At 50.0% G+C, this 16,555-nt stretch overlaps 1 protein-coding gene across 5 annotated transcripts; it reads right to left on the bottom strand.

Annotated features, from left to right (window-relative positions):
* Window positions 1–328: 328 nt before the first annotated feature.
* Window positions 329–16,144, bottom strand: nsd3 (nuclear receptor binding SET domain protein 3). 5 transcript variants are annotated; one of them, XM_088377399.1, is made up of 25 exons: window positions 15,823–16,144; window positions 13,146–14,020; window positions 12,499–12,738; window positions 12,275–12,437; window positions 12,047–12,201; window positions 11,169–11,867; window positions 10,856–11,018; window positions 10,669–10,769; window positions 10,293–10,338; window positions 10,025–10,155; window positions 9,737–9,862; window positions 9,551–9,677; window positions 9,292–9,492; window positions 8,999–9,178; window positions 8,290–8,436; window positions 6,276–6,432; window positions 5,918–6,120; window positions 5,744–5,856; window positions 5,329–5,478; window positions 5,126–5,248; window positions 4,931–5,047; window positions 4,702–4,843; window positions 4,526–4,632; window positions 4,254–4,446; window positions 329–3,984 (listed from the first exon to the last, which is right to left on the bottom strand). In XM_088377399.1, the coding sequence occupies exons 2-25, from the start codon at window positions 13,974–13,976 to the stop codon at window positions 3,704–3,706; spliced, it is 4,896 nt and encodes a 1,631-aa protein (XP_088233525.1). In that variant the 5' UTR covers window positions 13,977–14,020; window positions 15,823–16,144; the 3' UTR covers window positions 329–3,703. The 5 variants fall into 5 exon arrangements, with proteins under 5 accessions (XP_088233525.1, XP_088233523.1, XP_088233526.1 ...); XM_088377397.1 differs by having other exon boundaries at window positions 4,254–4,461; window positions 15,823–16,143; XM_088377400.1 differs by having other exon boundaries at window positions 4,254–4,461; window positions 8,290–8,313; window positions 15,823–16,143.
* Between the last annotated feature and the right edge of the window lie 411 nt (window positions 16,145–16,555).

Raw genomic sequence — 16,555 nt, 5'->3', positions numbered from 1 at the left:
AGATCCCCACGTATACATTTGCGTTTTGAATCGGCATTCGTGAAAGTGGTTTTATTTTGAAAGACGGAAGTTGTCCTAAAAATGGTCTTTTTTGACACATGGACGCAACACGCCACGTCACGTTAAGTATCTAGCTATGAGACTCGATTGCACTCCAAATCCGCAACCGTCACTAAAACTAGAAAACATGCAATTCATAGATCATTCAAAGTGGGTATTCTGACGCATTTACTCTTTACTCATTCGTGTTTTCATTGTTTGCATACGTGCATATTATTATTCATGCAAATGAATTTATGCTCATTTCAAAGCCAGCCAAAAGTCGCGCTTCACTGAGACAGAGTACAGCTTTATTAAAGTCAAACTTCAGGCATGTCTGAACTCTTCCAACTCAACTTTTCAATGAAATAAAGGACAGAGGTCATATTTTCAAATAAAAAGACAATCATGTACAAAAAGAGTGTCTTCCCAACAGTCACGCACATTTATAAGCGGAATTGTACAAGCCGAAAAATCAAATAAAAATAGCACGCCACAGTAACATGATCCTATGCAAATACAATGCAAGACTATTTACAGGTTTGCCAACAATATGCAGAAACACAGGTTCAACAGTAATCAACATGGTGCTCGTGTTCATCCACGTTTTTCACTGAAGCAACACCGAGAGAAAGAGCTATGACCCCAGTTAGTAACTCAAATGTATTCTACTACAAAAACAACGGAGTGCTTTTTGCAAGTGAGTTTTTATTCAGCACAACACCAATTCTTCTCCGACTGCCTGCCCGCCCGCCCGCCCGCCAACCAAAAACTCAACAACAGTCAGCAAAATTGCACCAAAAAAGAGGAGCAAAAACTTTGAAGCACTAAGGGTGGTTTAAAAAAAAAAAAAAAAAATTCCATGATGCTTTGAAGTCACTCTGACGCTTTCCGGGTCACCAACAAAGGAGCAAACATGCTGGGGGGATTTTCCACAAATGAATGGCACTAATAAACAAAACGTTAGTTGTTGTTGTTGTTTTTTGAAGCAAATGAAATGATGCAACATACAAATGATTGCGTTGTAATGCCGCCACTGGAAAATGGCACTTAACGATGTCATGCAATCAATCGCAAGTGCAAAAACAAAAAGGCCGCTGTTTTTATTCTAGAAAAATATAAGAAAGGAACACAATAATGCTGGGATGAGGCATTTTAAGACTCAAACGTGCAGTTCAGCTTAACAGTCGCCTTGAAAAAAACAGAGACCAGTCATGCTATTATGGTTCAACAACAACAACAAAAGCCTGTTGTCCACACTTAATAGACCACAAGAATAAATAATAACATTCAAGTTTGGGTGGTGACATGCTTGGCTGTTAAATGAACCTTGATGACCGATGACTACGTTGAGAGGAAACTATCGGGGGACAAAAGTTGTGTACTGTGCCGAGAAAATGTTGCCCTCTCCTCAAATTCTCTCTTATTCCCCCCCCCACATTAATTATTAAACAAATGTAAACATCAGAGCAAGATACAACGCGCGCGCGCGCGTCTGAGAAAATGAAGTGGGCCATAAGATCACAAAAAGCTGCCATCCAAAGAAATTCAACAACAGCTAAGTCGGACTGGAAAGGGTTACAAAGCCATTCCGAGAGCGTGAGGACCCCAGACGACCGACTCAAGCGCAACAAAGAGTGAAGAAAACGCACTCAACAGACGAGAAAAACAACCCAAAGACCTGGCGGCCTCCCTCGCCTCAGCTATGGTCAGTGTTTGCGACTCAACAATAAGCGAACCCCGTACCATCCCGCTTGTATGATGATGGAAAACATTCCAATGAGGAAACTATGCAAAAAAAAAAAAAATGTTGACGGGGGGGGGGCAAATACTTTTTCATGGCACTGTACACCACTGAGGGAAAATGGCAACAAATGAAAATATTTTTAGAAGTGCAAAAACAACATGAAGGAGACATGGCCCGTTTCACTTAAGCCACAATTTGTCCACTGTCAATTGGCACCCCCCACTCTTTTTGACCTCTTTGACACAAAACGTCCTTAATAAGTTGCTCGGCGTTGACACTGACTTAAGTGTCACCAATCACCTTGCCAGGTTAAAACAAAGTACCCCCCCCCCCCCCCCATATGACAAACATTGCAATACTGAACTGCTTTAAACAGCAAATACAGTCACCACACATGAGCAGCGGCTAATGTGGAATCATTACACCTATGTAGAAACAACAAAAAGGATGCACTAATTACAAGTAGAATAATACCCCTTCTTTTTTTTCCCTCTTTTCAAATGTCACACGGCGGTAACAGGGAGTACTGCACTGGTGTTTGACAAAGCAATTGGTATAAAATGTGGTGCAATAAATACAAAAGATTCGACAGATGAGCAATTTAAAAACACTGTACAGGTTGTATTTTGTACACTATACTTACTGGACTGTGTATCATGACAGCGATTCATGATTTCTTCAACACGAGGCTGGCGGTCATTCAAATTTTGCCGCCCCAAAACTGTTTTTTTTTTTCTTTTTTTTTCTTTTCCTTTTTGGTCACAACACATTTGAAATTCTTATGTCACTGCCAGAAGAAGAGGTATCCATTTTCAAAACACTTATGTTCCTTTAATATACATTTCTGTATATACGTACGTGAGCTAACGAAAAAGTGTAATGACGAGGCGTGTGAAAGTGCTTTTCAGAGAAGTTTTGGCAAAAAACATCAGAAATAAAACGGTCACAGTACACAAAGGTTACTGGAACCGATCTGGGCAGTAGTTCCTAAAGTCATCCCTTAAGGCTGATTAACGCTACTCGGATAGCAGTGCTCACTGGCGCGGCCCGGCCCTCCTTTTCGTGTTCAAAATCAAGTGTGGAGACTGGGCGGTGCCTCCCCGTTGCTAAGTACTTTACAATATCATGAGCCAATTATGTACAGGTGAATGAGCAAAGAAAAAGTCACAAGTGTCATGTTATACCAGTACGCTATATATCATGATACAGTATTTCACCTTAATAGGACGATTTTCACAAGGAGCTCTGCGCAACACCTAAAACCAAAGAAATACACCACTCACTGAGATGAAGTGAGAAAAATCTGCCTGTAAACATGAACAAACATAGATATGTATACAATTATATTCATCTATCACCAGAAGTATATCAAAAACATGGTTAAAGGAATGTTGGAATGTAGTGTGGGCCTAAAAAAACAATTGCACAAAGTGTCGCCCCTTCAGTTAGTCAAAGAGGCAGGGCAGGGGCGTGTCACGTGAGGCAGCCCAAGTGTGTGTGTGTGTGTGTGTGTGTGCGTGTGTGTGTGAAAGAGACGCCAGCCACCGCCGTGGCGTACAGCAGGTAAACAGGAGGAGGAACGGCGTGGCGTGGCGTGGCGGCACGGGGCGGCGTCCCCACCCTCCACCTCGCTTCACTTCCTTCAAAGAGACAGCTACTGGCAACACTCGGGATTATTCCAAAACGAGGTGTTGGTCTTGGAGCCGAGTTGCGCTAGCGGTGGGTGTTGTATAGCCGGAGAAACGCCGCCGCCGCCGCATGTCCTCGCCTCCCGCGTGCGCTCTTCCAATCTCACAGCGCATAAGTTGTTTGACGTGTCTCGGCGCCAGCCAGGGAGGAAAAAAAAACAACAACAAAAATCGGACTATATTCCCTTTAGCGAGCGCAGGAGGGCGGAACGCCAGCCAGGAGTGCGCTTTACAGCGAACGAGGTAACGAGGGCGCCACATCGTCTCCTTGCGGTTCCTCTTTGACCGTGACGGGGCTCAGAGAAGAAGATGGCGGCTTAGCAGAACCGGGGCTAGAGCCCAAGGGGCTGAGCGGGTTGTGGCCGGAACAACAGGGCCGGCCTTCCAGCGAGGAAGCGCTAAGCGCCCCCTCCTCGTGATCCGGGCAGAAGGAACGAGGGCAGAAGTCACACAGCGACGAGGCCGGCGCGCCGCAGATGCTGCAGTCGTGCCAGGGACACTCCCAACGACCTGCGGGCGGAGTGTCAGGATGAGGCAAAAAAAAAAAAACCCAAAACAGCCCTCATCGCTAAACAGATCCCCGTTCGCTAGCAAGCGGCTGGTTTTATTGCATATTTGATACTTCACGTGCATTCCTAATCATCGTTGTGCCCTCGTGAATAATAACGCTATCATGGACAAAGCGCGCGAGCAACGCGTCCAGATTGGAAGAGAAGCTCCATGCTTTCAGTTCTTTCGAGCGCCTTTCGGAAGACTGGATGGAGGAGAGATTTGCTCACCATATGGCGGCTTGCTGAGGTTGAGACACAGCAGGTGGTACGCTTTGGGACACTCCTTCCTGTCGCACATCACCAGCTCTCCTCCCTCTCCGCAGTTAAAGCAGAAGTAGTCGTGCGCGGCGTGTTTGCCCTCCAGGCGCAGCTTGCGCTTTTTCTGCCGCAGCTTGGCATTCCTGGCCTTCTCCTCTTTCTCCTGCACCACAGCACTCTGGGATTCGCGAGACAATGAAACGACGGCAAGGCCGATCGGGCCGAGCGGCACGTGCGCTTACAGTCGGCTGCACCCCGAGGAAACCTGAGCAGTTGTCCGATCCGCAGTGGCAAGATGTCCTCCTGTTGCCCACGCAGTGCAGGTTGTAGTTGAAGGTCATCTCCGCGCCTGCGCAGAGACGGGAAGACTTTCATTCGACTCCTCCGACAACACCCGGCCGGGTGAACGGCAACTCACCGGCTTCGATATCGCAGAGAGCAAAGAGTCCGATGCGGACGTCGCCGTTGACCGTCCACTTTTGGGTTTCGCAGTTGGGGCTGCAGCTGTGGTTAATGAAGCGCGAAGAATTCCCTTTGGGACCGGCGTCGATCACGCGATCCTGACGTACGCAAAGATGTAGCTTGAGGAGGTGGTGTGGTTTTGTGTTTTTTTTTTCTCTCTTTCTTTTTCCCCTCAATGGCGTTACCTTCGTCAGGGTCAGCATGTAGAAGTTGGTGACGTGGTTTTCATGGGCGCGTTTAATTCGCTGCTGGCACTCGTCCGAGTCGATGACTTCTCCGACGTACTCGATCACAAAGTCACCCTGGGGAGAAGGTTTAAGAAGGGCCATTGGCGCTTGGCGAATGTGAAGGCATTCAGCCTAGCGCTTCTCTCGCCATACCTTTCTCAGAGCCTGGTTCGTTCTGAGGCCCCACCCTCGGCCCTCCGTCTTTATCACCTCCGTCTCGGCATACAGGCGCTTGGAGAAGCACTGGTTCTCGCAATTGTCTCCCGCGGGACATACCTGCGGCGGCGGCGGCGGCGGCGGCAGGCAAGGAGGTGAGCGGGCGCCACTCGGAGCGGACGGCGGCTAGCGCAACAGACCTGAGGGTGACACTCGTACTGGAGCACGCGGTTGAGACACTGAGAGTCCAGGCCGCACGGGTGCTCGTCCGCAGGCCGGCAGTTGCAGCGAGGGATTTCCGCCAAGTCGGCGGCCACGTGCATTTGCACTTTGCCCACGGCTTTGTTGGACTAGCACAGGAAAATGACAATTTACTAGCAACGCCTCGCCAAAGAGGACATGAGAGAGAGAGAGAGGCTGTGCAAATTGTGGCCCTGGAGAGCCTGCATCGCTCTCCTGTCATCAACAATTTGACTGAAGGGCACTTTGTTGCCATTTTGCGACGTCAGGAAAGGGTGGAGCCTCCGGTTCCTCAGGGCTCGGTTTTCAACCGCACACCGCTTGCTAGCAACTGAGCTCGTTGAGAAGTGATGCCACGATATTATTTGCTCTTACCTTGATGAATTTGTAGGGTGGCGGTTTGCGAGAGTTGCGCTCCTGCTCTAAAGCCTCCCTGCTCTCCCTCTGGGCCTTGAGCTCCTGAAACCTCCGGGCTGCTTCATCCAGAGCTGAAAGACCCCGACAACAGGTTGTCAGAAAGTAGGCATTCCGGAACCTGCGCTCCCTTACCTTTCTTGAAAGTCTTGTTGATGTTGATCTGACCGCTGACAAAGTTTTTGTCGTTCTCCACGTAAGGGAAGACGCGGCCCTGATTGATCCAGTAGTAGTCGTGCGAACCGAAGAAAAAGACCGGGAAGTCGCCCACGTCGTGACGAAGGCTCTGGATGTTGGACGGCACCAAACGAGGGTTGCAGATCTCCGCCGGCCACCACCTTGCGAGACGAGGGTAAAAAGGAGCCCGAGCGCCGCGCGCAGGAATCATTTGCAGGAACCCGACAACACGGCCCTTTCTCATTGAGTGTGTGTGTGTGTGTGTGTGTGTGTGCGTGTGTGTGTGCGCGTGTGTGTGTCCTTCATGTGTGCATACCTGTAGTTTCCCAGTTTGACCCAGACAATTTGTTTGTAGTGAGGTTTCTTGCCAGCCCTACAATCACTGCAGGACCAAGGCCCCTCGGGCATCTCCATCTCCAAACACTCGGGGTGGAAGGAAGCCGGGCACGAGTCGCAGCACAGCAACTTGCCTCCTACAGTTGTTTGGATGGATGGATGGATGGATGGACATGGACATGAGTGTGGGTGCATGTGTGTGTGTTTGATATGGGAAATGAGTATGCAAAGAGAGGGGGGCAGGGGGGGGGGCATCATTAGGCTTTAAGAATTTCAAAGCTTGACAAACTCTGAATCTCGTTGGCAGAGCAGCCATTGTCAAAGATCTCAAAAAGCCTCAGGAAGAGTAGAACCTCCAAAGTGGGCAAATCTCAAGTTCAGCTGCCTCCAAAGCCAAATCAGAATGGGAAAAATTCACTTTGATTTCACAATTTAGTACCCTTGCTGTACTCAATGACAACCACCACGTGCCACCAAGGAGGGTGAAAATGGTGGTGGTTTCCACACATCGGTGATCACACGTCTTGCAATGAGATTCAGAGCGCCGTAGCGTGGCGTGGCGTGGCGTAGCGAGGGCTGGTCGAGCGGATACACATGCAGCAGCGGCAACACGGGCGGACTCCAAACAGCCAGTGATCAAGGGTTGAAAATCAAAACAAAAAGCAGGCATGCAGTCCTGCCAATAAAGCAATGTGTTCCCCATCACACATACTGCACCTTGCTTGTATGGAATTTTCAGAAGTGATTCTAGGCCAATAACGCATCATTGAAGTCTCTCTCACTAGTTTCACTCGAAACTCGGCCTGTACTTCTTTCCAAATTGGGATTTCATTCCATCCAAAGCAGGTCCAAGGTGTCCAAATAGGTAGGAGGAGATGTGCCCCGACTGACAATTGCGCTCAGAAACAAAACTTACAATTGAGGTCAGGGTTGAAGCAGGACACGGCCTTTTGCGTCAATAAAAGAAGGCCGCCACGGGGCTCAAGCAGAGAAGCAGTGCACCTCCAACCACAACCACAACCCCCCCCCCCCCCACACACACACACAGAGCATGAACCAAGGCAGCGCATCCAGCCTCATTGCGCTATACTGCCGTCCGTCCATGTTCTGAAAGCGGGCATTTGCGAGTCACTGCGCAATGGGCCGCATGCAAGTGCCGTCCACGGCGGACAACCTGTTGCTTTCACCGACAAATAGGAATAACAATGAATGGAAAAATGCATGTTGAGTGAATTGATCTCTTTTGGTTTGAGCAGATGTGGAGAAAATCGTACACTAGCAAAGAAACAAGAGGCCATTCATCATAGTAATAGGAATACCTTTGTTTCTATTTCAAATCATTCTATATTGTCGAGACAATAGATGACATAACAATACTAACAAACTTTCTACACTCCCCGAAAAAAACAACTCGTTCTAATGCTGCCTTCTTTTCACCAAATCTACCTGCATGAGTGCATCACACTGCTCCCTGGAGGCCTACGCACAAACAACGGAAGCAGCAGAGATGCCTATGGGGAAGTGCCATGATGGCATGTTTGTGTTTTTCGACAAGATTCAAAGTGTTTAAAACGAGGAGAGAAAAAAAAAAAAGTGAAACATACGCCATTGCACGTTTCAGAGCGTTGTTTCAGCACTCTATCGGGGAATATGGTCACCGAGCGATGACGACAATGATGGAAGAATACAAATATCTATATCTATATTTCCCTTTGGTGAAGCCAACAGGCACTTTTCAAATTGAATGAGATGGGTTTTGCATGCGACCCAGAGTTCCGTGTTAATTCAAAGGGATTCAGGCTGGGGTTATTGATTCGACGCACAACGGCATGGCGATCGACCGCAGATCGAAGCAGTCAATGAAGATGGCACCCACCCAAAAGGCTTTGAAACAAAAGCGGCATTCAAAATAAAAGGAGAAAGTGATCGGGATGGGAGCAGGCACAATACAAACACAAACCAGCGCGGGAGAAAGAGAAAAACGGTTCAGTTACCTTTGCCAACATTCTTTTTGGTAGCTGACGAAGGAGAGGGAATCATAGGTAATTTCAACTCAGCACGATTTGACTCGGTCAGAAGGTAGTGGGACTTATAGGCATATGAACTTAATATGGTGTCAGTAAGGTCTTGCACTAACAGCCCTACACAAGACACACAGGAAGAGACGGGGGGTGAGCCGCAGTCACGCCAACAAATCGGGAAAAAAGAAAGAAAGAAAAAAACGAAAAGACCACGACCAAATCACCCAAAAAGAGAGAAAGGACACGCACCGTCTCGCACGCATACTCACGACACAAGTAAGAAACATGTCAAACCGCACTTAAACGCTGGACGGAAAGGAAGGAAAGAAAGAAAGAAAAAAAAGAAAGGGGCCACGGACGCTTGTTGACGTCCGGGAATCGTTCAAGCGGAGTGAGTGCAAAGGAACAAGCTCGGCAAACGTCAAAATGGCATTGAGCAACGCAACGGAAGGAAGGAAGGAAGGAAGGAAGGAAGGAAGGAAGGAAGGAAGGAAGGAAGGAAGGAAGGAAGGAAGGAAGGAAGGAAGGAAGGAAGGAAGGAAAAAAACACCAACAACAAAAAGGCTTCCGTGGAGAAATATCACAAGTCCCTGCCTTCTAAGGATAAGACACATACGTACGGAGTACATGTGTGCTCATCGTTTGGGGCGGGGCGGGCCTTGGGTGGGCGGGCGGGGCTTACCTCTGGCGCACAGGAAGCACCAGCCCACGTTGACGGGGGACGTTTGGAGGCCGTTGCGCTTGGCGCTGCCGTGGCTGCTGCAGATCATGATGTGGTGTGTGAGGATGGCGCTGCCCGCCGCCACGCAGCTGTCGCCCGTGTGATACGCCACCGGGCAGCGGATGCAACGCATCAGGCGACCTGGACGCCGGACAGTCAAGTTGACACCAGGGCAGACTCACCCAACAACAATTTACACTCCGTCCGTCCGTCCGTCCGTCCGTCCGTCCGTCGCTCGGTCACAGCGGCTTCACCTTTGCTAGCTCGCTGCAGGTCTCGCTCCAGACAGCAGGTGGCGCAGCTGTGCTGAGGGCAACTGAAGCCTCCGCCCGAGCTGCTCGCAAAGCCCGGGAGTTTCCGCACGCAATCCTCATGGTAGTAACATCCGCATCCGGTCACGGAACAACGCGTCACCTCCTGGCTGGCTTCCTTACAGCTGAAGCACGGGTGAGTGCCTAAAAAGAAGGGCTCGGGAAAGACTGAGAACGCATCACCACGCCGCCGTCCGCTTACCGTTTCGACATTCCGGGCACGCAAACTTTCCTTCAGGTAGGGACGTCAGACCGAGACACTCGAGGTGGAACTGCCTGTTGCAGTCTCCGTCGCACGCCACCAAATTCTCGGCGTACACCTCGCATATCTACACGGAAAGAAGTGATGAGATGAAGCTTTGCAAACTTGTCCCTCGTCGGCGTTGACCTGGCAGACGGTGTCCCTCTTCCCGGTGCTACCGTCCTGACGGGACAGGCCGGAGTCCACAGATTGAGTGTCTGAGGCATCGGCATCTGCAGCCGCCGGACTATCCAGACTCTTCCCGAATAAACCCTGAGAGAAGGACAAAGACTTGGCGTTGCGGTGCGTGCGTGCGGTGAGATGTTTCAAGAGCTCATAAGTGGTGCCTGGCAATAGATGACTGCTGCCAGCTCATTGGTATCTCAAACCCTAACGGAAAGGCCATCCCAATCAGCTCTTCTTCTCCGAGCCTACCTGCGGATCATTGAGGCCTCTGGAGTCGGAATCCGACGTGTCTCGATACTGAGAGGAAGCCATCTCCACGTCGGTGGATGCCCGACTGCGTTTCTTCAGCGGTTTACAGGCATCCGATATCTCACTGGCTCCTGAGCAATGGCAAGAACGCAATTCAGGAAAAGATCCGAAATGGAGGCAAAAGCGGAAGCAAGCAAGGAAGCAAGGAAGCAAGGAAGGAAGGAAGCAAGCAAGGAAGTAAGATAGCAGGGAGGAAGCAATGACCAACCTTTCTGGGATCCCGCCCTTGGTGTGGCCTCCGGCGCCATTTCGGCCTGAAATGAGATGGTGAAATAAAGCGTGGAGTGGCTGCTGCTGCTGCTTTGACGTTAGTCTCCAGGAATGGAACAAGAATTGGCATCAACAATGTGGATGTACGTAGTCTCAGAAATACCATCATGCTTTTTCCTTGGACTTTGTCATGTAGTGAAAAGAGAAGCTGACTGATAAAACGGCTGTGTGGTCTATTTCTAAAGCTTCTTATTGCATAAAGTCAGTGTCCTAGGTTTTGCTTTGCATTTGAAAATGTACCACAACATCCTGATCATCCTGTTGTTGAAAATGGTTTTAAAGGTCAAAACAAGACTGCAACCTGGTCTGGATACCTGTTCCTTTTTGGTTTTCTTTTTGGGGACGGGGTCGTTGCCTCTCTCCGACTCCGACCTGCTCCGGACCGAGCGCCGCTGCAGCTTCCTCTCTTGAGAACCTGAACGAGCGCCAAAGCAAACATTGAGCTGGGCGGCGCGGTGCCGTGCCGTGCCTTTGTGCCCCCCCTGAAAATCTTCTCCAAACCGTGTGGACTGCTGTGCTGAGAGCCGGGAGAGGAAGCGGGCTGCGTTCCGCCTTCTTCGCTCCTCCGACTGGCGGGAGATTCTCTTCTCTCCTCCCCTTCTTCCTCCATATCGTCCACATCTTCGTCCTCTTCGGGACTGGCCTCGGGTTTGGCTCTGTTTTCCTGCCGACGCCGACACACAGAGTATTACGAGGACAAAGAATGCGGTCCGCCTGCGACTTTGTATTTCTACACGTGTTTGCATTCAGCTATTGGTTGCTGAAAGGATAACAAGTCGGTGCTGGTTCTGGTTCATACTTGTGCTTGACCCACCTCAGGTGAACAGTAGCCGAGGTCAGGCTGCCTGCCTTCTCCCTCCACTCTCCCCTCCTCCACCTCCTCGTCCTCCTCCTCTTCTTCTTCTTCTTCCTCCTCCTCCTCCTTCTCCTCCTCCTCCTCCTCTTCCTCCTCCTCCTCTTCCTCCTCCTCCTCTTCTTTTTGAGGTGAAGGAGCCATTTTTTGCTTTTGCGGGAGAGGCCAGTCACACTTTGTGATCTCCACGTTCAGCCTTTTCATGGTGATGGAGAGCGGCAGAAGCTTTCTCGCCGCCGCAGTTTTCCAGGCCCTGACCGGTGCCGGAGAATCCGGCTTGGCTCCCGAATCGGAACCGGCGTCCTCTTTAGGGGAGTCCGACCGACTGGAGTTTTTCTTCTCGTTTGAGCCATTGGCGTCCTCCGCGTTGGGAATACTACACTGCCGACGCGGCAGCTGTCTCCTCGGCGGCTGATCTCCGTCGGGCGACTTCAGCCCCCCGTCGTCTTTCTTATTGGCCGAGCCGCTGGAGCGCCGGTTCCGCTTCTCCGGCCGGCCCACGGGTTTCTTGGCGACCGGGTTCTCGTTAGGGACCGGGTCGACGTAAATGAAAGTGTAGTTGTCGATGCGCTCCTGACGCGTCATCAGGAAGGCGTCCTCTGCGTGGCCCACGCCGACCTCCCACTGAGCGCGCTCTCTCTGAGGGATGGGCTTCAGCAGCTGCCAAAGAGAAAACGGCAAGTTGAGCATATTTTTGTTTGTTTATTTCCGGACACCCATGAAGAGACGTTTCACCACCCATTTTGACACCATGTTGATCAGAAGTGACTCATTTCCTTTGAAGCTGAGCCCACAAAAGACACGAGTCGAGGCAGAAAATAATCCCGTTGTTGACGTACTTTGTGTTTTTCCACAGTGTTTGTGGTCTTCCGCAGCGTGTCCGCCTGGAGCTCATCAAACTGTTGCTTGCCCTGGTATATAACGATCCTCTTCTCGTGGATCCACGCGCGCTCAGCGACGCTGCCAAAGAACTGGACGTGGTACTCCCTGTGGCCTGCAGGTCAAATTGGAGCAGAGCGCTTCAACTCTTCATGCTTGTCTACAAAGCGCCGCCGCGGCGCACTTACCTCTGGTGTTGATGCGCGTGTGGACCTTCATTTGCGGGTCGGACGAAACCATGCACGGCCACCACGGGTAGGTGCCCACCTTGGACCACACTAGATCTCCAATGACAAACTCTTTGCAGAAGCCTGTCTCTTGGATTACTGAGGGTTGATTGACTTTTGGAACCTGGGAACAAAACGGCCGCTTAACTTCCAAAGCAACGAGAGACGAGACTTTGAGGTCTTGCCTTTGGTTCAGTTTGGATAACGGTCTTGTGAAGCTTCTCCGTCTGCTCCAGCGGAGGCTCTCTTGGCTGCGGCTGAACGTGGGTGTCCTCCGTCTGGCCCGTGGCACCTGCCTGGCCTTGGACAGCTTCCAAAGTCTGCTCCTGGATGCGCGGCTGCAACTTTGCGTTCTTTTTCCTCTTCTCCTTCTTCCTCTCGTTTCGGCGCTGCACCTGAGCCGCCTCGTTCTTCTGAGATTCCTTCTGAAGATGAAAATAAGACCGAGGAGACGGTGGGACATCAGTCGGCGTTGCCCTTTGCGATCCCGTAATGGCCGCCGCATCTTCCCTATGCAATTTGGCTTTCACGTTGCATTGTGACATGCGGCGGCGAGCTCTATCAATGGTGAACATAAATGAACAAATGTGTTAAGTCCTCCAGTCAAAGACTCGTTCAAATGAAATATAGAGAAGGAGATTTACAAGGAACCATGAAACCTCATGAACACAATCGCCAGCTGTGTTTCTTCCCGTCTGTATATGGATGTTTACTTGCCTGAGTGGTTAATAAAGCAAAGAAAAAGTGGCAAAACAACGACTCAAAAATAATAATAATTAGACAGCTATTATATAGCTATCTCTATGTATATAATGAGTGTTGACTGCAATACCTGCAGTTCTTGCAGCAAATCTCCACACAGTGCCGTTTCAAACAATTCTTTGCCGTTCTGATACGTCTTGATGATCTTCAGCTTGATCTCAGGGGAACTGGTCTTCAGCACTCCCGTGGTAGCGCTGGGAGGAGGCTGGACAGGCTGTGAGGAAGGGGTACTGTCCACCAGGGAGGGGGGAGGGCTGGAGGAGGGCAAGTGCAAGGGTGCCGGAGGAGGAGGTGGCGGCGGCGGCGGCTGCAGCGGCGGCGGCAGCGTGTGGGTCATGATGTGAGGCGTGTGGGGAAGGTGGTGCTGGGTGGGCAGGGGCAGCGGGCTCTGCGGGTGACTTTGAATGTGGGGCGTGTTGGACAGGAAGTGGTGCGCGTGGGGGAGGTGATGGTGATGATGGTGGGGGTGGTGCAAGTGCGGGTGATGCGTGGGCAGCGGGGGCGAAACAGGCGAGCGGGGCCTTTCCTGCAGACCGGGACCCCTTAGCACCGTGCTCTCCCCCGGCAGGAGGAGCCCGTGCTCGGCGTAGCTGCGTATGGGACCGTAGCCGTTGGCCGAACCGTTGGGGAACTGCGAGTACATGGAGAATTTGGACTGCGGTTCGTACATGCCCAGACCCGGCGGGTAGCCGTTGGAGACGTGCGGCAGGTCCTCGGACGCTGAGGGCGGGTAGAAATCGGCATCCAGGCTCGCATCGTAGGAGGGACCGCCATCCTCGCCCGGGTCGCTGCCGGTGTCGCAGGTGCCGTCCTGTCTGATGTTGGCTGAGTCAATAAGCTGAGGGGGTTGCTGAATTGTATTTCCCATGATCCCTTGCATGAAAGAGAAGGAGAAATCCATTGTTGGGCTCCGGCATCCTTAACTTTCTTTTTCTTTGACTGGACCTGTTGGGAGTGACGCGTGCAAATTGTTATTTTGGGAGCTAAAGATTGATATCAACATCAGGTGGCGTTCAAATCATCATGAAGAAGAAGAAGAAGAAGGAAAAAAAATCAAATACTTGACAATTGATACCTCACGATGACAGGGTGCACAAGTTTGACATTCCGCTACACAAATATGTCAAGTATTTATGATTCCGCAACTATTTCAAGATGTTTCAACGTCGACCAAACAAAGACACGATGCTGTCACGTCAACTATATATTATGACAGGTGGACAGCAATTTCAGGAACACGTGCAAATGGTCAAGTTGATCATGAAAAGAGAATATTCGTCATCAAAATGACTTGCTTGTTTAAGTCACTTTTCAACAAGAAAAGCATGCATCAAATATTGTAACTGTTTTAATAAACATCCATGCTACATGCTGTAGTCTTTAGGACTTTTAGTGTTGTGAACATGCAAAAATCAGATACATCCGAAAGGGGGGCGGTGGATCAGGCATTTTTCGGAGCGGAATTAATTGTGCTAAAGTTTGGCCACTTTGAATAATTCCTCTGTGGACACCAAAGGCACTTGACAGGAATATCGACTCAACTCAAAAGATTGAAGTGAAATGCAGAAATAGTTAATTGATTCTTTTTTTCAATCAACAAACTGGCACACACTTTCTTGGGAAAGTGTATACATGTTGCGTAGAAGTAAATTGTGCATGATAATACACGTAAGGTATCAGCCACCCGTACAATTTTAATCATCAATGATGTCGAATGAATGTCTCAATAAGTCCATCCCCACCCACATCTTGATAAAGTCCCACTTTCAGTAGCATGTTCATTAGAAAGAGACTCGTCATCATAACAAACCCTACGAGCTCGCTTCGAATACTTGCTGTTGGTAAACGTCTACGCCGTCGTGTTTTTGGCGGCCAACACAAACAAATGGCAGTTTGTTAGTTATCGGAGAACAAAACAAAGAGCACTATCCGCTCTCTTTTTCGCACCAATTTGTTGACACTTTTATTACGTTTCAAGTGTAAAGAAGAGGCTGGCTGCCTGGCTGCCGGGCTGCTTGCCTGGCTGCCTGAGGTTCAGCGTGTACACGAAGGTGGATAATGGTGATGTAAACATCCGTCCGTGTGGGGCCGTGAAGCGCTCACTAAAACATGAAAAGCGTGCAAAGGGATTTCTGAAAAAAATCGGATATAGCGAGCGAAGCGGAGATGCTTGCTTACAGATGCGTGAAGGAAATCGACGGGGGAAAAGCATCTGCGCAGACAATTGTCTCTCACTGGATAGGATGATCTTATAGCCTTGTGGGATGTTAGCTTCCGAGCTACCTAGCTAAAAATGATTGTATTGGGCTTCGGAATCTTCTGAACTTTGGTGGCGGGCGCTGAGAACGCAGACGTGAAACCGTGTTGGCATATTTCATGTGTCCACACGCGCGTTGATTGCGCGCAGCAACGCGTATGTTGGAGCACACGGCAGGCAAAGGAAATAAGATGAAAAGGGGAAGGCTAACGCTAGCTAAGCTAACAGTACATTGCCAATATGGCTGCCTGTCTGGCGTGATTATTCCTCCATCACTGGCGCTTTGGGGAGAATGTGCTTGAAAAAGAAGCAAGCAGCCGCTGCGAAAGGCGTGCACCGGCGACGGGTGGACGAGAGCATGCATCGGTAGCGGCGGCGCTCAAACAAAAACATGCACAAAAAGAAGAAGGGAGAGATGGCTTATGAGATGCAGGGGTTTTTTTTTTTGGACGGGGAGTCGCGAAATGCAGGCAAATAAAAATGTCAGTACCTTCAGCGTGTCCCATTCTAAACACATACACCAGCCAGCAACGCGTCCTCGTTTTGTATAGAAGTGGGGGGGAAATAAATCCAAATCAACAAATGTGTTCTCTTAAATTGAGAAAGCGCAGGCCTATCCTTTTTCGTTTTAACGCAATTCTCCACAGAGAGGAGGAGGGGGATGTTACGCTATCTGCTCGCTACCCAATCCCAAAGCCGGGCTCTTCCTCAGCGGAAGAACCGGAGATTTTAATGACACCCTGCTCAAAACAAGAGCCTTTCGAATTGGTGCGCTCTTCTCAAACTCCGGGAGCGCCTTTAGGGACGGACGGACGGACGGACGGACTGCCTGCCAAGGCGTTCAATCTGCAGGGGCCACTGCAAGTGGCACATCGGGACGTGGAGGTTACTGTTCATTTCATCCTATCCAAGCAGCAGGCTGCCAGCACTTCAGGTCACAGTCACGCCTCCACCCAAGTGAAAGAGGAAATATGTTGTGCAAAAAGTAAAAGTGTCATGCACATTGTGCCTCCCAACACTTATTTAGTTAGCACAGCACCCATTTGATAGGACACGGGCCGGGTTAATTCATTATAATGTTGACTTCATGAAGTCATCTGATTCTGCAGAATCAGCTTTTCTCCCAGTACTCCTGCATTCCCCCACGCTCCAAAAACATGGATGTTTGAAACTCTCACACTCATCCCAATATTGCCACAATAAGGACTCGAACCCCTTAAAAA

The sequence above is a fragment of the Syngnathus floridae genome, chromosome 5 (assembly GCF_059516105.1).
Source record: "Syngnathus floridae isolate MCC-2025c chromosome 5, RoL_Sflo_1.0, whole genome shotgun sequence".
In the NCBI taxonomy this organism is placed as follows: Eukaryota; Metazoa; Chordata; class Actinopteri; order Syngnathiformes; family Syngnathidae; genus Syngnathus; species Syngnathus floridae.
This window is presented reverse-complemented; position numbering and strand designations above follow the sequence as displayed.

Bases quoted from the DNA above. Each gene is read 5' to 3' on its own strand.
- nsd3 (XM_088377397.1), bottom strand. From the start codon at position 13,976: ATGGATTTCTCCTTCTCTTTCATGCAAGGGATCATGGGAAATACAATT. The intron at 10,339-10,668 runs GTATCCAGACCA...ATCTCATTTCAG, and splicing joins AGAAAACCAAAAAGGAACAG to GCCGAAATGGCGCCGGAGGC. The intron at 5,479-5,743 runs GTAAGAGCAAAT...TTCCTGTGCTAG, and splicing joins CACCCTACAAATTCATCAAG to TCCAACAAAGCCGTGGGCAA.